At 41.2% G+C, this 27868-nt stretch overlaps 1 protein-coding gene across 1 annotated transcript in view; it reads left to right on the plus strand.

Annotated features, from left to right (window-relative positions):
• Window positions 1-27868, plus strand: part of LOC142465849 (vomeronasal type-2 receptor 26-like) — a 67778-nt gene that overhangs the window by 22643 nt on the left and 17267 nt on the right. Inside the window, exon 3 of the mRNA XM_075570259.1 lies at window positions 12221-13106. Coding sequence (XP_075426374.1) covers window positions 12221-13106 — 886 coding nt within the window. The remainder of the gene's footprint in view (window positions 1-12220; window positions 13107-27868) is intronic.

Here is a 27868-nt window from a genome sequence, read left to right on the forward strand (position 1 = left end):
TTGTGATGGATCCTTAACGTATATAATCTCCAAATCTGTGCTTTAGCTAAAGTCTTACAAATAAAAGTGGCACCAATACCAACTCTTTCTACTGGTAACAAGTCTCCCTCTACAACTTCACACTCTTGTGGCCATTACAACTTTCTTGTTACATTGTTTGTCCATTGTAAAGTAACTAGATATTATGTTATGTTGGCTATTATATTATGTTCTTACAGTGACTTCCCATAGCTTCTACCTCACTCACCGCTCCACTTCTACTGCTTCACTACACATATCCCCACCCTGCCTTCCCATAGCTTCTACCTCACTCACCGCTCCACTTCTACTGCTTCACTACACATATCCCCACCCTGCCTTCCCATAGCTTCTACCTCACTCACTGCTCCACTTCTACTGCTTCACTACACATATCCCCACCCTGCCTTCCCATAGCTTCTACTTTACTCACCGCTCCACTTCTACTGCTTCACTACACATATCCCCACCCTGCCTTCCCATAGCTTCTACCTCACTCACCGCTCTACTTCTACTGCTCCACTACACATATCCCTACCCTGCCTTCCCATATCTTCTACTTTACTCACCGCTCCACTTCTACTGCTTCACTACACATATCACCACCCTGCCTTCCCATAGCTTCTACTTTACTCACCGCTCCACTACTACTGCGTCACTACACATATCCCCACCCTGCCTTCGCATAGCTACTCCTCACTCACCACTCCTCTTCTACTGCTTCACTACACATATCCCCACCCTGCCTTCCCATAGCTTCTACCTCACTCACCGCTCCACTTCTACTGCTTCACTACACATATCCCAACCCTGCCTTCCCATATCTTCTACTTTACTCACCGCTCCACTTCTACTGCTTCACTACACATATCCCCACCCTGCCTTCGCATAGCTACTCCTCACTCACCACTCCTCTTCTACTGCTTCACTACACATATCCCCACCCTGCCTTCCCATAGCTTCTACCTCACTCACCGCTCCACTTCTACTGCTTCACTACACATATCCCCACCCTGCCTTCCCATAATCCCTACCTCACTCACCTCTACACTTCTACTGCTGCACTTCACATATCCCTACCGTGCCTTCCCATAGCTACTCCTCACTGACCACTCCTCTTCTACTGCTTCACTACACATATCCCCACCCTGCCTTCCCATAGCTTCTACCTCACTCACCGCTCCACTTCTACTGCTTCACTACACATATCCCCACCCTGCCTTCCCATAGCTTCTACTTTACTCACCGCTCCACTTCTACTGCTTCACTACACATATCCCTACCCTGCCTTCCCATAGCTTCTACTTTACTCACCGCTCCACTTCTACTGCTTCACTTCACATATCCCCACCCTGCCTTCCCATAGCTTCTACTTTACTCACCGCTCCACTTCTACTGCTCCACTACACATATCCCTACCCTGCCTTCCCATGGCTTCTACCTCACTCACCGCTCCACTTCTACTGCTTCACTACACATATCCCTACCCTGCCTTTCCATAATCTCTACCTCACTCACCTATACACTTCTACTGCTGCACTACACTATCCCTACCCTGCCTTCCCATATCCTCTAACTCACTCACTGCTGCACTTCTACTGCTCCATTACACATATCCCTACACTAGCTTCCCATAGTCTCTACCTCACTTACCACTCCACTTCTACTGCTTCACAACACATATATATGTGTATGAGTTTCAAGGGGGGGTTTGCGGAGGATTCGTTTACAGAATGTGCCTAGGAGGTTGGGGTCCGGAGTTGCCGGTTCCCCCATAAATGTACCCGGTAATCATGCCTGATTCTCGGATACATGTAGGCACGTTGTCCCAGCAATATCTCCTCTAGAAAAGGCAAGCGCGACTCACCAATAGGGTACCTTGCTTCAGCATAGCTCAGAAAGGAGAATGAGGCACAGGGATGAATAGGTATCCCTGTACCTGAGGGAATCCCTAGATTAAGGGGGGTACCTCAGCTAGTGCCAAGGTGACCCAGAACCAGTGTAGGGTTCGTGGGTGCCCCAACCATATAAAAGGTTGAGGGGGGACTCTGAGAGTCCAGTATGAGTCCAAAAGATAGTGTATGGGGATTAACACAGCTAGGAATAGTAGTACAGCATCTTCTTTATTCTGTCCCCTGTACCCAGAGACTCAGAATTATATTAAACATACTGTATACCTTAGTGTATCAAAATATACTTTATTAATGTACAGGTTCCTACCGGGTATACCGGTTCCGGGGGTTGGGTATATACGATGGGGGACTCCACATAAACCAGGGAACCCTGACTATACCTGGGATATGCTTATCCCAATGCCCCCTTTTACATTTCTGGTCTGTGCTGAAGCAGGGCATCCTGGCGGTGAGCCGCATAACGGCTTTCCAGGGAGGACTTTGACCGGAAGTCTGTGTCTACATGTACCCGGAAATTCGACTCGGCTCCTGGCTACATTTTTGAGGTGGCCAGTAACTCTGGGCCCCGGGAATCTAGACACAATCCGAAAACACAACCAAAGTCACCCTTGAAATTCATAGCCTTAGAACCTCCACTGGTTACATTACATGCGGTTTTGGCAAAAGATATGTGGGGAGGACTATTAGAGCACTTAAAATCAGAATTTTAGAGCACTTAAGACTGATAAGATTAGGGTACCATAACCACCCAGTGTCCAAGCACTTCTCTGAATGTCGACAGGGAGGTGTTAGAAAATGTTCATTCTTGGGTATTGAATTAGTTCACAATAAATTGAGAGGTGGTGATCATGTCAATTTGTTAAACCAAAGGGAGGCATATTGGATTTTTATTCTTAGAACACGTCACCCCCTTGGTTTAAATATTGAATGGCATATGGGCCACTTACTCTGATTGTCATATTCCCTGGGCCGTTTGTATATTTCAGTATCCACTATATAATATGCAAAATGATGTCCTTTGAGTCCGTAAACATATTTATCATGATACAGTAACTTGTGATTTCATAATTACTTACAGTACGTATTTTAAAGAATGTTATAACATGTTATGCTGATTTATCACCATTTATCAAGCTGCTTTGTTGGGATTATAGCACCATGGTTTATATGTTTATATTTTTACATATTTATTTATTTAGGTTTTTTGTTATGACTATTGTGATTTGTCAATTTTGTTTCTCTTCATATATTCTTTTTTCTCCTTTTATTTGGTGCTTCCTTTACAGTTCTTGTTATTGATTTTAATTGTCATTATTTGTTATCATCCTTTTTTTCTTCTTTTTTTTCCCCTTTTTTCCCCTTTTTCCCTTCTCCCTCTTTTCTTCTCTTTCCCTTTTTTGTTTTCTCTTTTCCTCTCTCTCCCCTGTCTTTCTTTTTCTCTTTTTGTTTTTAGTTTGAGGACAGCAATGATTTATTATGTTGTTATGTTTTTTTTGTTTCTCTATGCTTTCCGTTGGTTCGACTTTGCCTTTGGTTATTTTAGTTTCATTGCCCTTTCTTGCATCCACTTCCGCCCTTAGACTGCTTCTGACGTCTTGGTTGCTCGCACTTGCGCGGTTGCGCATGCGAGGACGTCATGATGTCATTACGCATGTTCTTTCGGCGCGAACGGGATACAGGTAAGAAGGATATTTATAAGGACTGGTTTTCACTGTATGATTATCCTTGATAAAGAACGCTAACACGTTCGAAACGTGTTGGATTTTAATGTCTTGATGACTCAATAAATGTATACTTTTGTTACCTGGGTCCTCTCTTTGCTCCTACCGGATTGTGCGCTCCTTATATCATCTGCATCACATATACTTCATTTGGAAGCAGCATATCCATCCAGCAACACCAGGTATTGTGAGTAATTATTTTGTTTTTTCTACAGGGATACCCCCCAATGAGATTGATGGTGGGGACTTTTTCTTGCTTCCCACCACCCTTCTTCAGGGGTTGTTTACCCACAATTGCTGGCTATATTACTTAAACGTCTTATTAATTCTGACATCATTTTCCTTGGCTGGTGGTTTGGTGTTATTTAACATTCTTCCTGGCATTGAGCGCTCCTCAACTTTCTATGTACTTGTCGCATATCTTACATACAATGCATGGCAGAACATATACAACAGAATGAAGGAACAAAGGGCACTGCGGATTTGAGCAAAATAAACTCATTTATTGAGCCAACACGACGTTTCGACCTAAGTGGTCTTTTTCAAGTGACAATGGCATAAATACATTCCACAATAGTAACATATAAATAGTGCCCCAAATCCCCACAATGCAACCTGTCCAATTAGTGTAGATGAAGTTCATGTGCTGAGACAGTCCCTTTAGCCAATCTCCAATCTGTGCTCCTTTACACCAGCTGTTGGTGCTCCATGTTAGATTCTGGTGTTCACATCCTCCTTGCTCCTGTGTAGTCCGGCATCCATCTTGATGACGTCATCACTCCTCGTTTCTGGCGTTTGGAACGCATCCTGGTCCCATTCTGCCATTGCACGTCATCTCCGATCGTGCTTTTCAAGTCCGCGCGTGCGCGGTGTCAATCCGGTCGATCCTCTTCATCCCTATACCCCTTCCGATCGTAGAAAGCGCAGATCATTGCAGAATCATTGCGCCTGCGATTGTCAATCATCCTGCGGTCCTGCAGGCTCGGGGAGGGGGGGGGAACAACTGATCTCCAGTGTCAAATCGGTCAGGTGTCTTGATCCTAGTACGTCATCTTCATCTGTCAGACAGTGTGGTAGGATGTCTTCATCACCAATGATCCATAATGCATAAGTGGAGGAGAAAGGGGAGGAACAGATCAGCATTCCACATATGGAACAGGCTGTGTGACATATTATATCACCGTGATTAAGTGTTGATAATAAAAATCTAAAAAAAAGGTTTGTCTTTGTCAATGAATTCAAATGCCTAACCCCAGAGGTACAGTATAAACGGACGAGTATACTTACAGCAGGCAGTGGCAGCAACCTAAGGAAAAAATCATCTCTCCTCAATGAAACAACCTAATGACAAAAAGTCATTTAGTCCATTTGGGTATACAGTATTTAATGTGTGGATCCAAAAGGATTCCCGCTGTAATAATAGCGTATCCTTATCCAGACCAGCCCTAGCTTTTTTAATATGCTCAATACCCATTAACTTTAGTGAGGATATTGGGTGACTGAAGTCAGAGCAATGTTTGATAAGAGCTGTATCCTCTGCATGATTATTAATTTTGCTCTTGTGTTCTATAAATCTAGTTTTGAGCATGCGACTGCTCTTGCCAATATAACATAGTCCACAAGGGCATTTAATCATATAAATGATGTTCGTAGTGATGCATGTGATACGCTCCTTTATTTTATACAGTCTGCCACTTCTGGGGTGGTAGAACTTATCCCCTGTATTCAGACTGTTACACACGCTACAGCCATAGCATTTATAACAGCCTACTTTAGGCAAACTCAAGAAGTGTGGTGTTATGTAATGTTTTTCATTATCCGCCTTTATCAGGATGTCTTTAAGATTCTCTCCATGCTTATAAGCAAAACGTGGGAAATCCTTACAAACATCTTTGAGTGTTTCGTCTGTCTGTAAAACTTTCCAGTGTTTTTTTTAAGTGTTTTTAATGAAACCACTGGCCGTTGTGAATTTGCTAACAAATGTCAGACGGTCACTTTTAATCTTTGATTGGGGTGTTGTATCAAAAGCCTTTACAATCTCAGATCTGTTGTGTCCCCTCTCAACAAATCTGTCCTCAATCTCCTTTAAAGTTTCCTTCAAGTTAGTTGGCCTGTCTACTACAGTATGCGTGTAACCCTAACCTTTTGTGAAAATGGTAACATATGTTTTAATGGTTCTGGGTGGAAGCTGGTTGCATGTAACGTGCTATTCTTATCTGTTGGTTTTCTATATAGATCACTATGAAGTACTCCATTTTCATAGGTAAGGAGCACATCTAGATACGAAATCTGCTTTGTGCTCCAGTTTTTTGTAAACTTAACAGTGGTGTTTAGACCATCCAGATAGTCACAAAAGTGGATAAGTTCTTCCTCTGTACCCTCCCACAGAAACAGCAGATCATCAATATATCTACAGTAAAATAACATTCTCTTATAGTGTTCTGTAGGATAGATAAATTGCTCCTCAAAATCAGTAATGTATAAATTAGCATAGGACGGGGCCACATTGCTGCCCATAGCTGTCCCTGCAGTTTGTAAATAAAAGGTCTGCTCGAACTTAAAGTAATTTTTGTACAAAACAAAATGTAGGAGGAGCATGATAAAATCCACAGGTGGATTTGATTTGTGAGAACTAGTAAGATTCCTTCGAATGACATCTAAGCCACCATCATGAGGAATTATGGTGTACAAATTAGTAACATCCATAGTAACCATGATAAGATTTTTTCCAGTTAATGGCACTGTGCGTATTTTTGTAAGAAAATCAAATGTGTCACGTATGTAAGATTTGTTCTTAATTACCAAAGGTTGAAGAAAGGTATCAATAAATACCGCTAACGGTTGATTGATGGAACATGTAGCAGAAATTATGGGTCTGCCGGGGGGATTCTGTAAACTTTTGTGGATTTTTGGGAGTAGATAAATAACCGGGCGTCTTGGATTTTTCATAGTAAGAAAGTTAACTATCTCCTCACTAATCCATAAATTATTTAATCCAAGTTGTAGTATCCCCCTAATTTCTGTTTGATACCTTACAGTCGGATCCATATCCAATTTAATGTAACACTCTTGATTCTCCAATTGTCTTAAAACTTCTGTTTTGTACACACTATAGTCCTGCACTACAAGTGCTCCTCCCTTATCCGCTTTTTTAAAAATGATGTTGCTATTCTCCCTAAGTGTTTTTAAAGCCTCCTTTTGTGCAATTGTCAAATTATAGTTTGTGTAATGATGTTTCTTAAAATGTTGTTTCACATCATGTTTTATAAGATTCATGAATACACTCACACTAGAATTTTTGAAAGGTGCAATAAACCTTGATTTCAATTTACACCGGTTAGGGTTTACCTGCTCTTGTTGCTGCCACTGCTGATCTTGCTGATCTGTGGGTCTTAAAAAGAAAGATTTTAGATTCAAGTTTCTTTCAAATTTGAACAGTTCAACCTCTAATTCAAAAGGGTCAGGTCTAGTGGTGGGGACAAATGAAGGACCTTTGGATAAAACACAGATATCCATTTCTGTTAACTCATGAGAAGACAGATTAATGATTAGATTATGCTTACTCATGGTCGTGGGCGGAGAACCGGAGGTGTTCTTTGTGCATCTGCAGCCCCTCCTTGTCTTGCGTCTTTGGCCATTGATGTCTGTCCTCGTCCCTTGTCTAAAAAAGACCTCCCTGGGGTGTGGGTTGTTGCACCTTCTGCTGATGAAGCGGTGTCAGAATCACTTGTGAAGTCTGATTGTTTTTTAGCCACTTTTTTTTATTTCGTTAGGTTTTTTGAGCGTCTGTCAGACTTTCTCCAAAAATAGACGTTGTTCTCTTTGTAATCTGTCACTACTACCTTACATTTTTGTTTCTTAAAGTGGATTAAATCATCCTTAAATTTTTGTAGCTTAACTTTAAGGTCATCTAGTGATTTGACAGTAATGTCATTTTGATGTGTCTGCTCAATAATGATTTCTATTTTTAAAATCTCATGCCTCACAGTGGTGAGTTGCTGACCCACTTCTTCTATCACCAGCAGTATCAAATCAAGTGATGCTTTATTCAAAATTCTACACCAGTTGTCACAAAAAATAGTATTGTCAATTCCAATAGTTGGGCGATTTTTTATACGAAACCCCCTAGGAATGAGTTTCTGTTTATAGTAAACCCCAGGGAGGTCTTTTTTAGACAAGGGACGAGGACAGACATCAAGGGCCAAAGACGCAAGACAAGGAGGGGCCGCAGATGCACAAAGAACACCTCTGGTTCTCCGCCCACGACCATGAGTAAGCATAATCTAATCATTAATCTGTCTTCTCATGAGTTAACAGAAATGGATATCTGTGTTTTATCCAAAGGTCCTTCATTTGTCCCCACCACTAGACCTGACCCTTTTGAATTAGAGGTTGAACTGTTCAAATTTGAAAGAAACTTGAATCTAAAATCTTTCTTTTTAAGACCCACAGATCAGCAAGATCAGCAGTGGCAGCAACAAGAGCAGGTAAACCCTAACCGGTGTAAATTGAAATCAAGGTTTATTGCACCTTTCAAAAATTCTAGTGTGAGTGTATTCATGAATCTTATAAAACATGATGTGAAACAACATTTTAAGAAACATCATTACACAAACTATGATTTGACAATTGCACAAAAGGAGGCTTTAAAAACACTTAGGGAGAATAGCAACATCATTTTTAAAAAAGCGGATAAGGGAGGAGCACTTGTAGTGCAGGACTATAGTGTGTACAAAACAGAAGTTTTAAGACAATTGGAGAATCAAGAGTGTTACATTAAATTGGATATGGATCCGACTGTAAGGTATCAAACAGAAATTAGGGGGATACTACAACTTGGATTAAATAATTTATGGATTAGTGAGGAGATAGTTAACTTTCTTACTATGAAAAATCCAAGACGCCCGGTTATTTATCTACTCCCAAAAATCCACAAAAGTTTACAGAATCCCCCCGGCAGACCCATAATTTCTGCTACATGTTCCATCAATCAACCGTTAGCGGTATTTATTGATACCTTTCTTCAACCTTTGGTAATTAAGAACAAATCTTACATACGTGACACATTTGATTTTCTTACAAAAATACGCACAGTGCCATTAACTGGAAAAAATCTTATCATGGTTACTATGGATGTTACTAATTTGTACACCATAATTCCTCATGATGGTGGCTTAGATGTCATTCGAAGGAATCTTACTAGTTCTCACAAATCAAATCCACCTGTGGATTTTATCATGCTCCTCCTACATTTTGTTTTGTACAAAAATTACTTTAAGTTCGAGCAGACCTTTTATTTACAAACTGCAGGGACAGCTATGGGCAGCAATGTGGCCCCGTCCTATGCTAATTTATACATGACTGATTTTGAGGAGCAATTTATCTATCCTACAGAACACTATAAGAGAATGTTATTTTACTGTAGATATATTGATGATCTGCTGTTTCTGTGGGAGGGTACAGAGGAAGAACTTATCCACTTTTGTGACTATCTGGATGGTCTAAACACCACTGTTAAGTTTACAAAAAACTGGAGCACAAAGCAGATTTCGTATCTAGATGTGCTCCTTACCTATGAAAATGGAGTACTTCATAGTGATCTATATAGAAAACCAACAGATAAGAATAGCACGTTACATGCAACCAGCTTCCACCCAGAACCATTAAAACATATGTTACCATTTTCACAAAAGGTTAGGGCTACACGCATAGTAGACAGGCCAACTAACTTGAAGGAAACTTTAAAGGAGATTGAGGACAGATTTGTTGAGAGGGGACACAACAGATCTGAGATTGTAAAGGCTTTTGATACAACACCCCAATCAAAGATTAAAAGTGACCGTCTGACATTTGTTAGCAAATTCACAACGGCCAGTGGTTTCATTAAAAACACTTAAAAAAAACACTGGAAAGTTTTACAGACAGACGAAACACTCAAAGATGTTTGTAAGGATTTCCCACGTTTTGCTTATAAGCGTGGAGAGAATCTTAAAGACATCCTGATAAAGGCGGATAATGAAAAACATTACATAACACCACACTTCTTGAGTTTGCCTAAAGTAGGCTGTTATAAATGCTATGGCTGTAGCGTGTGTAACAGTCTGAATACAGGGGATAAGTTCTACCACCCCAGAAGTGGCAGACTGTATAAAATAAAGGAGCGTATCACATGCATCACTACGAACATCATTTATATGATTAAATGCCCTTGTGGACTATGTTATATTGGCAAGAGCAGTCGCATGCTCAAAACTAGATTTATAGAACACAAGAGCAAAATTAATAATCATGCAGAGGATACAGCTCTTATCAAACATTGCTCTGACTTCAGTCACCCAATATCCTCACTAAAGTTAATGGGTATTGAGCATATTAAAAAAGCTAGGGCTGGTCTGGATAAGGATACGCTATTATTACAGCGGGAATCCTTTTGGATCCACACATTAAATACTGTATACCCAAATGGACTAAATGACTTTTTGTCATTAGGTTGTTTCATTGAGGAGAGATGATTTTTTCCTTAGGTTGCTGCCACTGCCTGCTGTAAGTATACTCGTCCGTTTATACTGTACCTCTGGGGTTAGGCATTTGAATTCATTGACAAAGACAAACCTTTTTTTTAGATTTTTATTATCAACACTTAATCACGGTGATATAATATGTCACACAGCCTGTTCTATATGGGGAATGCTGATCTGTTCCTCCCCTTTCTCCTCCACTTATGCATTATGGATCATTGGTGATGAAGACATCCTACCACACTGTCTGACAGATGAAGATGACGTACTAGGATCAAAACACCTGACCGATTTGACACTGGAGATCAGTTGTTTCCCCCCCCCCCCCCCCCGAGCCTGCAGGACCGCAGGATGATTGACAATCGCAGGCGCAATGATTCTGCAATGATCTGCACTTTCTACGATCGGAAGGAGTATAGGGATGAAGAGGATCGACCGGATTGACACCGCGCACGCGCGGACTTGAAACGCACGATCGGAGATGACGTGCAATGGCAGAATGGGACCAGGATGCGTTCCAAACGCCAGAAACGAGGAGTGATGACGTCATCAAGATGGATGCCGGACTACACAGGAGCAAGGAGGATGTGAACACCAGAATCTAACATGGAGCACCAACAGCTGGTGTAAAGGAGCACAGATTGGAGATTGGCTAAAGGGACTGTCTCAGCATATGAACTTCATCTACACTAATTGGACAGGTTGCATTGTGGGGATTTGGGGCACTATTTATATGTTACTATTGTGGAATGTATTTATGCCATTGTCACTTGAAAAAGACCACTTAGGTCGAAACGTCATGTTGGCTCAATAAATGAGTTTATTTTGCTCAAATCCGCAGTGCCTTTTGTTCCTTCATTCATCTGTCTTGGACTGATTGCAGGCTTTCGTGCAAACACTGGAGCACCGGTAATTGTATGTTTTTTCTATTTTTGAGGTGTGCAGCATCACTCTATTTGTTCAGAACATATACAACAGTCATGCCCAAGAGCTAACACTCTTGGACCCCAAAACATGGATCAGGGGCAACCAAGTAGACTTGACCTTTATTAGTGAGCCTGGTTACCCCCTCACCGTCACAACTGTTCTGAAGAAGGGAACCCTAGTGGTGAGTCGCGGTTACCTTTTCAAGGGGAGATATTGCCGGGACAATGTGCCTACATATATACGAGAATCAGGCATGATTCCCGTGTATATTTTTAGGGGAACTGACAACTCTGGACCCCAACTACCTAGGCACATTCTGACAACAATTCCTCCTCAAAACCCCCCTTGAAACTCATACCCTAGCAATACCCGCTCGCTGGCATCCCTGAAAAGGCAAAAAGATAACAATTATTTATTACCGCAAATTACAGGTTATGCATATAACGCTAATGGGCTCAAGAGCTGACTCTTCTTGAACCCTTATTTTGGATCAGGGGCATCCAAAAACGGTTGTAACCTTTATTAAGAGCCTGGTTACCCCCTCACTTCACACTAAGTCCTACAAATTGTTATTAAATATGTGTTACTGTTGTCATGTTTCCATTCCTTTTTCTTCTTATTGTTATAAAACCTGTTCTTGTGCCAGGAATACAGTATTTGGCCCAGATTTACAATGGGTGCTACATTTTACTCCTATGTATATGAATGAATGAATGAATGAGGTGTGCTAAAGCGTAGTATCTTTTAGAGTATCTAGACCAAGGGTGGCCAACTTCCGTCCTCAAGGGCCACCAGCCAGGTCAGGTTTTAAGGATATTCCGGCTTCAGCACAAGTGGCTCAATCAGTGGCCCAGGCAATGACTGTGATGGATAGAAGGGAGAGGATGCATTTCCACCAAGCAACTGTCCCCATTCAGTCAATGCAGTAACTGAGTAACCTGACCTGCCTTAAGGACTCCTCCAGATCTTTGTCTTTTGGCTTTGATGCCAGTTTAGAAAATTCTAAGTTCAGAGTTACTTTACTGTTAAAATATAATCACATGCAGCTGTATAGACTGTGACTGCAAACTAGCTGAGATGGTTATTAGCATCTCTGCTTACTGATGCATTTTCATTTTTTTAGATCAGCTATGGTGCAACAGACCCTCTTCTAGGCAACAAACTTTTCTACCCATCCTTTTTCCAAACCCATCAAAATGACCAGATTCAATACAAAGCAATTTCCAAGTTACTGAGACATTTTGGCTGGACGTGGGTTGGAATTATTGCATCAGATGATGAGGGTGGAGAGACACAGAGTCGGGAGCTGGAAAAAGAGGCCACCAATCATGGAATATGCATTGAGTTCATCCTGAAGATAGCTCGTCTCCAAAGCACAAATAGAAGAGAGCTTAATGCTAGAAACACTGCAATTCTCCAATCCTCAACCTCCCAGGTTGTTGTACTTTGTGGCGCAGTTTCCTTGTCCTGTATTTATTCCATAGGAAAAGAGTGTGCCGCCATTACCGAAAAGACTCTTATTGTTCCTGCTACTTGGACGTTTCACAAAGATAATCACAATGTCTCCATAACACCATTTAATGGCAGTCTGTCATTTACACATCCCAGGAAAAATATCCCAGCCATGAAGGACTTCTTAGAGAACGTTAACCCTGCAAGTCGCCCACATGACCAGTTACTTGAACATATGTGGACAATGTATTTGAAATGTTTATCATCAAATCCAGATAGGAACATGATCATTGAAAGGCTTTACAATGTCCATCTCTCCAACTGCACCGAGAAGGAACGTCTTACTGATATTGGCAATCGTGTGTACAATACTCATAGATTTGGAACCACTTACCATGTGTACGTGGCAGTGTATGCCATGGCTCATGCTCTGCACAAAATGCACTTATCCATCTCTAGGAATCCTGCTAAAAAGCACCAACAAAACTATGAATACAAACAGCAGGTAAATATACACATTGCAGACACTTCCCATCAAACCCTTTGGTTGCGCTCCTGTGACACATTCTGCTTTACTCAAAATATTAACATTATTAAACATAACAAGTAGCAAAGAGCTGCACTTCCTTCATTGTCTGTTTTATATGAAAGTATCAAGTATGTACACTACCGACACGCTTTATTGCGCATCGGCCAGATCCGCAAGCCGGGAGATTTCCCGGCTTGCTAGTGGCCGCCCCTCGGCGTGCCGCGCGTCATAGACGCGCGGTCACGCGTCTTCGGGAGCCTGCGCCCCCTGCACGCACGTCCCCGAGGGAGCCCTGGTGTCCCGCGATGTGGGGGACGGCGGCAGGGGGTTCCAGGGGACCCGGCGGACCCGGCAGCGGTAGGGAGAGCGCCCCGATCGGAGGGCGCTCTTCCGCTGCTTTGGCGCGCGCCCGTCACCCTCGGGCGCGCGCCAGGCTACTGCTGCGGCCAAGAACGGGCAAATGCTCGAATAAACTTGGCCGCAGCAGTAGCTTTAAGTCTCAGGGGCCTATGCCGTAAAGGTTCAAAATAAATATCGCCCGGCCATTTATATCGCCGTTTTTTGGAGCGTTGGTATCACGGTATTCAGAAAAGCTTAATTACCTGTCACAGGAAAATTTCCAAAACAGCGAGTTGCTGCCGGCGATAGGATCGCCTCTCCGTGAGAAAATCTCACCCGAAATTTATGATTTTTAATACACATTTTCTTCCAAGTGTAGATGAGCTGGGGTTCTCTGGAGCAGAACCACCTTGGTTGGAGGTCTGGTGACCCCCTGCTTCCTGAGATATAGACCCCGTTAGGGAGTGCTGGTATCTCCTATGCATTTAAATGTCCCGGTGACGTGACGTGTGAATCCAATGCATAGGAGATACCGGCACCCCATAACGGGGCCAGTATCTCGGGAAGCAGGGGGTCCGTGGTTCTACTCCGGCGACCCCCTGCACATCCACTGTAGTGCTGACGAGTATTCTAAAACAAATCTGGGGCAATCACCAACAAGACCCAGGTACATGCTGGATACATGCTGCAACAATTCAGTGACATTTCTGCAGACAGACTAATGGCCCATTGGATTAACAGCGGGGGTCCCTGGCAATCCCTGGGACCCTGCTCTGTTAATCTGATGGGCCATTAGTCTCTGCAGAAATGTCACTGAAATGTTTGCAGCATGTACCTGGATCTTGTTGGTGATAGCCCCAGATTTTCCAAAGCAAGTTTATGGCAAGTTTTAGAATACTCGTCGGCGCACTTGTACACTAGGAAGAAAATGTATATTAAAAAATATTTACTAAGCATCAATACAACACCACCCCCCATGCACCCCATGCACCCCAATAATGTAAAGCCATTATTTATTTTTTAACATGTATAGGGAGTGGTTGCTGCAAGGATGATGAAATCTTCACACAATAATATCCATAAAGATTAACGTGTAGGGCTCTTATAACAGACTATACTGCGGAGTGGGTAAATTATAAAGGGTTATCTGTGAGTGACCAATCAAGTAAGATATAACTTCTCCTGAAGGAAACAATCAAAAATGCTGGATATCACCTTGATGTAACCTCATTGGAGGAAATAAACTATGCACTGGTACTCATCCATATCCATAAATCACATAAGGAATATTTGGGAAAGATCTTACCCACTCCTTAAGTTTTGAGGAGTCCGTGATGGCGTGCCATCCGCTGATGCAGAATTTCAATTGTAGAAAAAAAGAGGAAAGCAGCACACTGCCAGGGAGTCAGGTGTTGTAAAAATAATCTTCTATTTATTCAGCACAAATACAAAACATCACCCAAAGAGGTGAAAACCCCTCCTACGCGTTTCAGACACGTGTCCTTTATCAAGGATTTATTTTGTTAATATACAGGATTCATAGCAAACAGCCCAATGACATCACAGTCCAAAATTGAACATCAAAATTGAACACGAAGCGCCTGTGTGCGTGAAACATGTAGAGGAGGAGGCTGTGCTGCAGCCTGCTGTGTCCACTGTGTGTCTCCAATAAAGCTTTGATGTTCAATTTTGGACTGTGACGTCATTGGGCTGTGTGCTGTTGCTCTGGATACACCTCTCCCTTCCACATGGCCTCTCTGCCAGATGCACGCTGTAGGACTCAATGCTGAGGAACCATTAGGACTCAGGACGTTGAGCTGACAGGGGTAAGATTTCTGTTTTGCCCCTGAGCCCCAACTTTTATAGTGGTTATTATTTATCCTCTCATTTTCCTACCAGCCCTGCACAACCAGTGCTTCATTCAACTTTAGCCTAGGAGCGCATGACAGTTACATATCTCTGTATTACAGGATTCATACCCCAGATCGACGGGGGTCCCCGGTGGGCCCGACGGGTGTCTGCAGGCCCCACAGTGCATCCCGGGGGGTGCTCATGGATGTCTGGGGGCCCTCAGGTGGTTCCCACGGGAGTCTGGGGCCCTCGGGTGGTCCCTGCCGGTTCCCCGGTTCTTCCCTACAGATGTCCCCCATGGGTCCACAGGTGGTACCCGTGGGCATCTGGGGGTCCTCGAGTGGTACCTGGGGGCATCTGGGGGTCCTCTGGTGGTCTCCATAGGTCCCCGCAGACCAAAGGTATAAACCCTATATGTCAACAAATAAAACATGAGTCTACATTAAATAAATCAAAACACAACCTGTAAAAAAATACATTTACAAACATGAAATATTTTACTTACCATTAGAAGCGCTGGCCCTCCGACTCCCGGGGAAACAGGAAGCTCACGTACCATGAAGGCATGAAACAGCATCCATGCAGGAAAAAGGCCTGATTTTTTTCTAAGTCCCGTCTCTCTGCTTATCGCCAGCTTCTCCCCACCAACTTCCCAACTTTCCCTGGCGTTTGGATTTGGGGAGAAAATCGCCATTCTAGAGAGGCGATAGGCGTCGATAACCTACTCGTTACTACTAGAATTGCACGAGTTGATGAACATTCCGAAAAGCGTCAATAAGTGGCTTATCGCCGCTCAGTCAGCGATTTGGTTTTGTTCAAAAAAAATTTGGCAAATCAGGCATTTATCACCCACTTATCGACGTTTACTGAATCGGAGTAGGCATTTTGGCTGATATGTGGTCAATAAGTGGCTAATGAACGCTTACTGCATGAGGCCCTTTGAATGCATAACCATTTGTACTGCCTATCATTACACATTAAATAATAGGTAGGAATATTCCGCACACCCCATTTGTAATACATAGTTACATAGTAGAAGAGGTTGAAAAAAGACATACGTCTTTTAGATGCTACATTTAGATGACAGATACTTTATCATATATCCGTACTTACAGTATCTTGATCCAGAAGAAGGCAAACAAAAAAACCCAGGGACATATCATCTAATGATATCTCATGAGGTGAAAAATAAATGCCTTCCTGACTCTAAATATTGGCAATCAGATTACTCCCAGGATCAGCATATTTCCCATGTTTACTTATTTGGTATATCCCTGTATACCTTTCCTTTCTAAAAAGATGTCCAAACTTTTTTTGAACAAATCTATTGTATCTGCCATCACAGTCTCCATGGGTAATGAATTCCACACTGTAACTGCCCTTACTGTAAAGAACCCTTTCCTTTGTTGCTGGTGAAATCTCCTTTCTCCAAACTAAAGGGATGCCCCTGAGTCCTTTGTACTGTCTTTGGGATAAATAGTTATTTTGAAAGCTCCTTCTATTGTCCCCAATTATATTTATATATAGTTATCATATCCCCTCTTACACCGCTCTTTCCTAATGTAAACAAATCTAAATTCGCTAGCCTCTCTTCATAGCATAAATCAGATTATCCATCCCCTTTATTCATTTGGTGGCACTTCTTTGCACTTTCTTTAGTTCCATAATGTCTCTTCTAAGGAGTGGTGCCCAAAATTGTACTCCCTATTCAAGGTGTGGCCTTACTAATGCTTTATAAAGGTGCATAATTATGTTTACTTCCCTTCCATCCATTGCAACATATTATCTTGTTTGCCTTTGCAGCTACTGCATAACTTTGGGCACTATTGCTAAGTCTGCTGTCTACAAACTTTCCTAAATCCTTCACCATCCAGGACTCTCCTAATGTATCCCCATTTAAATTGTAAGTTGAGTGTTTATTAGAACCTTACATTTATCTGTATTAAAACTTATCTGCCATTTACCTGCCCAAGTTAAGAGTATATCCAAGTCTTTGTAGAGAGAAATTACATCCTGTTTTGATTCTACTTCAGTACCTTACACAATTTAGTGTCATCAGGAAAGATGGATACAGAGAAAGTTGAGAATGTTATATAAGGAGGGGGGTCTGACGTAAAAAGAACTAAGCAGCCATTTTGCTCAGCATCCATCTTGGTTGCCTTATCTTGGCAGCCATTTTGTCCCAGTATGTATTCTCATTTCTGTGTGTCATCCAACTTAATGTTTGTCTGCATGGAAGTTTGAGTTTGAAAGAAAGATTTTTTCTTTTTCTCACTCTCAGAACATTTTGTTGATATTAAGCCATCTAGCTTGCTGCAAACCTTGAGATGGAGATAAGCCGTTGTGAAACTGAAATAAAGATAACAGTCACTTCTCACATTTAAAGTGGTAGAAATACAGAGGGAGGGTCTCACGGTCAAATTTACCCCTGTAAGAAATACATAAACACAGGAGACACTGAAAAGTTGCGTATATATAATAAAGGTTGCGAGCTTGCATAATGATTTTTTAGCAGACTCAATTAATTTTTGCTCATTTCTGTTATTAAACTAATGTTCTCATATTCATATTTTGTTTATCTTATACGCATATGTAATGACGCACAAGCCATTTAGATCATTGTGATTGGCATCTTCTTTCTTCAGGGGACTGCTGTTTCTAGCATTTGCAAAGAGTGGCATCAGATTGGAAGAGGGGGTAGCACATTTGTGGATCATATCTTTGAAACATGTGACACACACATATATGATAACAAGTACCATTAACACACACTACAAAGCATTCATCAGTTTCGCTCCCAGTGATCCAAGCCATCCGCCTAGTCCCAAAGGATCCCATTCTATCACTTCCCTTTCTAAGACTTTCTTGAATCTCTTCTATTTCATCTAGTTCATGCTGTAAATTGCCACTCTGATCTTGGATGAAAACACAGCTTTGTTCTTTAATTAGGGCACATACACCTCCTCTTGAAGCTGAAACATAGTCTAAAGCCATTCTGCTTTGTAAGGCTATATGCCTAATCAGTACCTGTTCTTGATTTAATTATGCAATGGCTGTAGTTGTGTGATTGAGAGCATCATCTAATACATCTGCTGATGCATTGAGCCTGTCATATAGTAACCCAAACCATACATCTGAAAATAAACTAGCCCAAAACTCTTCTTTCCATAAACTACTTTTCAGCCCTGAAGTATTGGGTGTTTCTCGCTTGTTTCTGAAATGGCCTTTAGATAATTATTTGGTGACTGTGAAAGCAGGGACCACTTTTCCTAAGTAACAAGAGCCTGTCCATCCGCATTGCAAGACTCTATAGGCCCACCTACCACAGAGCCAATAGAGTCCGCAGGGTAAAGAAGAATCTTTGCAAGCATTTTTTAATATACAAATTAAAACTGTAAAATTAAGGCTACATCCTCCTGTAATTCTTTGCTGCGGGCTGTAAATACATTTTTACACAGATTTCATTAATTGGTGGAGGCACATGACCCATAAATTTATTGTTGTTCCCAGTGTAATTTATGTAAAATCCACCTACTGGAAACTCATTTACTAGTGGAATTCGGTTTAAAAGTTTAGAAAAGTTTCCTGTAAGCAAATTCAAATTGATGTTCCCTTCTCTAAATTCACCAGCAGTGCCTCAAGGGCCGCAAACAGGCCAGATTTTCAGGATTTCCCTACTTGAGCACAGCTGGCTCAATTAGTGAGTCAGTCATACTGAGCCACTAATTGAGCCAGCTGTGCTGAAGTAGGGATAAAGATCACACAAAAGCACCTTGCTCACCAGACATAAGAGAAAAACAATAACTGGTGCACAAGGGGTCACTAAAACTCCCTTAATGTTGCACTCTAGGTATAGTATAGTATATTGTATACATAAAGTAACAGTTAAATAACTGATACCACAAATTCCAAAGTAGAAACAGACCAATTGTAAGGTCCCACAACCCCAAATATAACACGACAAAAATTACGTAACCTTTAATACAAAATAAAACCAGATGAGAAATGTAATATGACAACTATCATATCAATTTAAATTTAAAAAGGTCCCCTTAAGGGCGAAACGGAGATGTAGTGGAAATAAGTACTGGTATATTACTAGAAATGTACTACACAGGAGTTACAGTAATGTAGAAACCAGAATATAATAACTTGGTTAATAACCTCACTACAATATCATGCAATAGAGCAACAGCTAGATAACAAATGATCACATCCTGCTAAGAGTAGGGGATAGCAATGGTGACTGAGTGATAGTATGTCACAACTAGATGTTATTCAATATTCCAGTGATCAGGCAAAGAATGGTAAAGTACATAACCACATATAGTATACACCAGACATTGGTGTAAATATAGTGTACACAGTATGTTATAAGGGCTGCAATTTGCCACATCCCACAGACTATGGTGAGCAGGAAGTATACAACCTGACCGCCGAGTGGTTGGGAGCAATGTTCCAAAAGCCTGATACCAAAAACACCAGTTAGAAGGAATAGCTGTGTGTGTACGCTCCATTTCGCCCGCCGTGACCGTCAGTGTGATGACATCACTATGCCCCGACAACCGTTTTGCGCGTCTCACGCGCTTCTTCACAGGGTTAGGAGGAGTCATGTACAGATGGTATGTGGGAGTTTAAATGCTCGGAGGGCAAGTTTAACTGGGGTGTCAGTAACCAATAGTTGCGTGGGTGTGTGTGGAGGGGAGGGGCATGCTTCCCAACTCACAAAGTAATGATAGCTGAACAGCTGTAGGCTACCATGTAGCACAAAAGAAAGAAACAGTACCAGCACTGCAAAATTACACATAGGGGTAGGAGGAGCTAGCAAAAGTCAGAGACATGTCAACAAGTACAAGGAGATAATATGATGTAATATTATAGTAGGCTGCGAGGAACATAAATGTCAATATAGATGATACTGTAAAAATATATTATTTATTCACCATGAATACGTAATGGGATAGGCCAGTGGGTAACAGGTATAATGATGTAGGAATGTGCTACACTGTCGGAACCGCCTAATTAAAGTCAAAACGGATCCTTCTAATAGTTAATAGCATACTGTATACCTGGATACCACTAAGCTCATATTGATACACAGAACCATATTGAGTACAATAAACCAAATTAATGTTATATCATGAAAAAAATGTGGACTTAAAGAAATGATGAAAAAATAAAACCCTCATTAAAACCATGAGGAGATAAAGTGTTCAATGTGTGAATCCATTTGCATTCGCATTTCAGCAATTTACAGTCCTATTTGCCCTTGCGTGGGCTCCAAGGGACATGTGCAATACCCATAAAACATAGGGTAGTTGCATCTCCTTTGTGTGTACCGTTGACATGTCTCACGACAGGTGTATCTTGTAGGTTACAGATTGAGCCCAAATGCTCAAGTAAATGCACTTTGAAGGCCCTATGAGTCTCACCTACATATTGCATACCGGACTTGCAAGTAATCAAGTACACTACCCCAGTGGTGAGGCAGTTGATGAAGGAATTGACCTGGTAAGTGATCTTAGACTCTGAGTCCATAAACTCCTTGCCAAGCCTAATAAATGGACATGCCTTACAGCGGCCACACGTATAAGTGCCACGGGGTTTTGGTCCCAGCTATGTCCTAGCTTGTTGAGTCTGGTAATGGCTGTGGACCAGTCTGTCCTTCAGGCTTTTGCGCGGCAGCATACCATCGTGGGTGTAGAATTTAAAACATGCAAAAAAATCATGATCCTCCACCAATAGATGCCAATGTTTACTGAGGATGTGGTGTAGTGTAGACCACTGATTGCTGTAAGTGCCTATGAAGCGTATCACACCTTAGTCAGTTTCATTCGTTTTAGCATGATCAGTGAGGAGTGATGGTCTTGGGGTATGTAGGGCTCGATGGAAGGCCTGCTTGATGATTTTCTTCCTATACCCCCTTTCGACAAATCAACGCATCATGTCCTTGGCCTGTATCCTAAACTCACTGATCTCTGAGCAATTACGTCTGAGACGCAAAAACTGACCCAGGGCAATGCTGTTAATCATGTAGGATGGATGGTGACTATCTGCCATGAGCAGGCTATTGGTGGATGTTGATTTGCGATAAATCATGGTAGTTAGTTTACCATCAGCCTTCCTATGGACCGTGATGTCAAGGAAATTGATTTTGGACCAATGGACCTCAAACGTGAGTCTAAGGTTAAAGGTGTTGTTGTTAAGTGTGTCAATAAAACTTCTCAATAGTTCCTCAGTGCCTGACCAGAGCATCAGCACGTCATCAATGAATCTGATCCCGAGATCAATATGATCCGTATACTTAGCGTTGGCCTCCACGAACACCACGGCCTCCTCCCACCAGCCCAGATATAGATTGGCGAAGGTGGGAGCGCATGTGGTGCATATGGCGTGCCCTGGATCTGATGATAGATTTTCTTATCAAATAAAAAGACATTTTTGGTGAGTACAAATCTTAACAACAAAAGAACAAAGTCATTATGGATGAAAAAGGATTTAGGAGTGCTTGTAGACAGCAGGCTTAGCAATAGTGCCCAAAGTCATGCAGTAGCTGCAAAGGCAAACACGATCTTATCTTGCATCAAACGGGCAATAGATGGAAGGGAAGTAAACATAGTTATGCCCCTTTACAAAGCATTAGTAAGACCACACCTTGAAGATGGAGTACAATTTTGGGAACCAATCCTAAGAAAAGACATTATGGAACTAGAGAGAGTGCAGAGAAGATCCACCAAATTAATAAAGGGGATGGACAATCTAACTTATGAGGAGAGGCTAGCTAAATTAGATTTATTTACATTAGAAAAGAGCAGTCTAAGAGGGGATATGATAACTATATACAAATATATTCGGGGACAATACAAGGAGCTTTCAAAAGAACTATTCATCCCACGGACAGTACAAAGGACTCGGGGCCATCCCTTAAGGTTGGAGGAAAGGAAATTTCACCAGCAACAAAGGAAAGGGTTCTTTACAGTAAGGGCAGTTAAAAAGTGGAATTCATTACCCATGGAGACTGTGATGGCAGATACAATAGATTTGTTCAAAAAAAGATTGGACATCTTTTTAGATGGGAAAGGTATACAGGGATATACCAAATAAGTATACATGGGAAGGATGTTGATCCAAGGATTAATCCGATTGCCAATTCTTGGAGTCAGGAAGGAATTTATTTTTTCCCTTAATGGGGTTTTTTGTTTGCCTTCTTCTGGATCAATAAGTAAGTATAGATATAGGATAAAGTATCTGTTGTCTAAATTTAGCATAGGTTGAACTTGATGGACCTACGTCTTTTTTCAACCTCATCTACTATGTAACTATGTAACTATAGAACCTCTTCCCTGGCGGCACAAAGTCTGGGGTTTGACCACCAAGTGTGAAGTAGCCATACTTTACACCGGTATCTGGCACTTACCATATCCTGTCCATCCTAACATCTAGGATCTCTGAGGTTTTTCAACTCCGGACTTCTCATAGACTTTGAGGCACCCTCTAAGCAGGGTGTCTCTGTAGTACGGAGATGAAAAATCCCTCAGTCCATTCATCCTTAACATTTTTTCATGTTAAAGGATTTATTCCCGGGCTGACAGAAAAAAAACGCCCGTCTTCACATTTAAAACCATCAGTACAATACAGTTTATTAATAAAAGTATATTCTGCTTATGTAACTATAATAAACTTTATATGTGTGTGCATGTTTCTTTATTTCTAGCTGCATTCCAAGAATTAGAGTGCTTGCTCACTTCTAGCGTGCGTTAGCTTACTTAATTGAACGGGCTTTGATGTTGCTTGCTCGTGACTCTACGCGTTTCGATGTCGTCGCTTCATCAGGAATCTGTCTCCTGAGAGACTCCTGACGAAGCGGTGAGTGACGTCAGCAGGGCGCTCGTGATTTTACGCATTTCGCTGTCTTCTCTTCGTCAGGATTATGTCTCCTGACAGACACCTGACGAAGTCACTCACCCGCACCTCTTGCACCCACGATCCTCCGTGATTTGGAAAGTTGGAGCGCGCCTCAAAACCAGAAGTAACGCGCCGAGAGATCCGTGCTGAGGATGGGGTGAGAGTCTGGAAGAAGAGTTCGCTTATCTTATGTGCCTATGATGTATTTTTATTGATGTAAGCATACATCCTTATGTTTTTATAGATTAAATTAAATTTGAGTATTATCAGTACACACTATGTTTGGCTTCTCGTTTTCCCATACATATATGGTTGTGCATCCACTATCCTGACTAACACCCCATCACAGAGAGTGACCTGACCCCCAAGACAACATACAATAGAGGAAGGCTGGACCTGCAGCACACGCCACTACAGTCATTCCCCTGAGTTTGGGATAAATGCTTGATTTTAACAGAGAAAATGTGAGTCCTGATTTTAAAGAAGCCTTCAGAAAGATAACACTTTGAAGAGATGTTGTTGCACTATATTGTGTTTTTCTTATAATTGCATATTCACCATTGATTGAGTTGCGCTCCCCTTCAACTGCCACACGTTCCAGCAGGAGGGATTACTGTGGACCATCCGTTTAAGGGTTTTTGAGCAGCATTTATCAATTTTTTGCACTTGAGTTGCACTATATTATCACTTAATTGTTCACTTTCACGGTCATATTTATAAGTCACATAATTTGTGTTGATCACTGGATTATCACTATCACTTAGTAGATGAGGTTGAAAAAAGACGTACGTCCATCAAGTTCAACCTATGCTACATTAAGACAACAGATACTTTATCCTATATCTATACTTACTTATTGATCCAGAGGAAGGCAAACAAAAAACCCCAGAGTCATATCATCCAATGATATCTCATAAGGGGAAAAATAAATTCCTTCCTGACTCTAAGAATTGGCAATCGGATTAATCCCTGGATCAACATCCTTCCCATGCATACTTATTTGGTATATCCCTTGTCATGATCAGGATAGGAGGGGTTAATGGGATCTGTGTATATGTTGATCTGTATCCCCCTGCTTCAGCAGAATTATCCCAGGTCTTAGATTTATTTCCCCAGCAGTCTGTGTTATATTCCGGTATGTGTATAAATCATGTCGGGAGGGAAAGGGTTAACCATATTGTGTATATGTGGATCTGCATTTCCCCGCTTCAGCAGAATTAATTGCTATGTTATGTATTAACATGGAGGGAGGGGAAGAATTGTATTGTATCATTGACAATGGATAAAGTGTAAAAAATTATAACTTTTGCTATATACATGCTACGAAAGTGAAATTTGGATATGTTTTCCTATGCAAATAACACAGGTCGCATACATATTATTAATCTGATTTATGACATGTGAAATATAAGTATGAGTTATCGCTGTTTTTACTATAACTTTGGACATAGGACAAAAAGCTTGCCAGATGACAGCTTTGATGTGTAATTGTACAATCAAAGGAGGATACTTGAACGGCATTGTGAGGTATTTTACTCCTCGGTCCCCTGTGGAGGTTAGCCATAGGTGCTAAAAGACCTGGACATCAATGGAGGTGACTCGCCTCATTGCATATGCAGCCAGCTCTCACAGATGGACACTAACCATTGTGACCTGTTACATGTAACACCCTTTCAGGAACGGTCTCTGCCCAATAAGCATTTTGCTAGACAGAACGGCACCCAGACCTGTGGTCATAATTTTTTATAAATGGGCTGGCCAAGTAGTAACCGGGGAGGGGTGTATTAATGAGGGGCTTGGTAAACCCTGCTTCTCACGTTACCTGTCAACCTGTGATTGAGACAATGTAATTGTTCACCAATAACTGAACTGCCATGTTAGGAAAGGGAGGCCTGCATCTATATAGTTGCTAGCACCCCTTATTCCTGTGCTTGTCGTGACTGTAACAACTAAATGAGCTGCTATTCGGATGAATATCTCATTATCCAACCCCAGTAAGTGTGAATATATCTGTAATGTTATTTGCTTCATGCATTGTCTGTTCTGCTCAGAAGGAATAAACTTTTTCAGTTTACTATATCCTAATCTTGTTCAATCTGTCCCGGTTATTGTATATATTGTCTGTTCTCTCGTGACATCCCTGTATACCTTTTCTATCTAAAAAGATGTCCAACCTTTTTTAAACAAATCTATTGTATCTGCCATCACAGTCTCCATGGGTAATGAACTGCCCTTACTGTAAAGAACCGTTTTCTTTGTTGCTGGTGAAATTTCCTTTCCTCCAACCTTAAGGGATGGCCCAAGTCCTTTGTACTGCCCGTGGGATGAATAGTTCTTTTGAAAGCTCCTTGTATTGTCCCTGAATATATTTGTATATAGCTATCATATCCCCTCTTAAACACCTCTTTTCTAATGTAAATAAATCTAGCTAGCCTGTCCTCATAAGTTAGAATGTCCATCCCCTGTATTCATTTGGTGGCTCTTCTCTGCACTCTTTCTAGTTCCATAATGTCTTTTCTTAGGATTGGTTCCCAAAATTGTACTCCATATTCAAGGTGTGGTCTTACTAATGCTTTGTAAAGGGGCATAATTATGTTTACTTCCCTTCCATCCATTGCCCGTTTGATGCAAGATAAGATCTTGTTTGCCTTTGCAGCTACTGCATGACATTGGGCACTATTGCTAAGCCTGCTGTCTACAAGCACTCCTAAATCCTTCTCCATCAAGGATTCCCCCAATATATCTCCATTTAATTTGTAAGTCGCCTTTTTATTCTTGCATCCCAAATGCATAACCTTACATTTATCTGTATTAAACCTCATCTGCCATTTACCTGCCCACGTTTCCAGTCTCTCCAAGTCCTTCTGAAGAGAAATTACATCCTGCTCTGATTCTATTACCTTACACAATTTAGTATCATCAGCAAAGATGGAGACTTTGCTCTTGATCCCAACCTCAAGGTCATTAATAAACAAGTTAAAAAGCAGGGGTCCCAGTACCGATCCCTGAGGTACTCTACTTACGACTTTAGCCCAACCTGAAAAATTTCTATTTATGACAACCCTCTGTTGTCTGTCCTTTAACCAGTTTTCAATCCAGGTGCATATATTATTACTGAGTCCAATTTTCTTTATTTTGTACACCAACCTCTTGTGTGAAACCGTATCAAAAGCCTTTGCAAAATCTAAGTAGACCACATCAACTGCATTACCCTGGTCTAAATTCCTACTTACCTCCTCAAAGAAACAAATAAGATTAGTTTGGCATGATCTATCCTTCATAAATCCATGCTGACTATTACTAATAAAAAAAATTTCCGTTAGGTATTCCTGAATATTATCCCGTATTAAACCTTCAAGTAGTTTCCCTACTATTGAAGTCAGGCTTACAGGTCTGTAATTTCCCGAGTGTGATCTAGCTCCCTTATTAAATATAGGCACCACATCTGCTTTACGCCAATCTTCTGGTACTGAGCCTGTGGAAATGGAGTCCTTGAATATTAAATATAATGGTTTTGCTATTACTGAGCTTAACTCCTTGAGAACTCTTGGATGTATGCCATCGGGGCCAGGTGCCTTATTTACTTTAATTTTTTCAAGTCGCTTATGATCTTCTTCCTCAGTTAACCAATTGTTCATTAATATGGAGGTTGTGGCTTCCTCCTGCGGCACTACTATTGAACTTGATTCTTCCCTGGTAAATACAGAGGCAAAGAATTTGTTTAATACCTCAGCTTTTTCCATATCTCCAATAATCTGCCTACCCATCTCACACTGAAAGGGTCCTATATTTTCTTTTCTCATTTTTTTGTTATTAAGGTACTTAAAGAACATTTTAGGGTTGACCTTACTTTCTATTGCAATCCTTTTTTCATTATCCATTTTTGCTAATTTGATTGCCCTTTTGCAATTTTTGTTACATTCCTTATAAATCTGATGCGATGTCTCTGTCCCTTCTGACTTAAAGAATCTAAACGCCTTCCTCTTCTTGTCCATTTCCTCCCCTACCTGTTTATTTAGCCACATTGGTTTTGACTTATTTCTTTTATACTTATTACCCAAGGGTATACACTGATAAGTGTGCTTTTCTAACAATGTTTTAAAGACTGCCCATTTATCTTCTACATTTTTCCCTGCAAAAACATCATCCCATTATATTACTTCTAGATTAGACCTCAGTTTATTAAAATCTGCCTTTCTAAAGTTTAAGGACTTTGTTGAACCCAAGTAATCTGTTTTTTGATAAATTATTTCAAATGAGACCATGTTATGATCACTGTTACCCAAATGTTTCAGGACTTGAATATTTGTTATTACTTCTACATTGTTTGATATGACCAAATCCAGAACTGCCCCTCTCCTGGTTTGTTCCTCAATAATTTGGGTCATATAATTGTTTTTAAGCACCCCCAAAAACCTGTTTCCTTTTGTTGTAACGCTAATCTCATTGCCCCAGTCTATGTCTGCATAATTAAAATCCCCCATTATGCAAACATGACCCAGTTTTGATGCCTTCTCCATTTGCAAAAGTATTTTAGCTTCCTCAATCTCACAGATTTGTGGTGGTTCATAGCATATTCCCACAAACATTTTCTTTATACAGTACTTTTATCTCCACTGCTAATTTCTATCCACAAAGTCTCTACATTTTCATCATTCCCTTCATAGACATCATCCCTTATAATAGGTTTTAGAT

This window comes from Ascaphus truei, chromosome 1 (genome assembly GCF_040206685.1).
Source record: "Ascaphus truei isolate aAscTru1 chromosome 1, aAscTru1.hap1, whole genome shotgun sequence".
NCBI classification, from domain to species: Eukaryota; Metazoa; Chordata; class Amphibia; order Anura; family Ascaphidae; genus Ascaphus; species Ascaphus truei.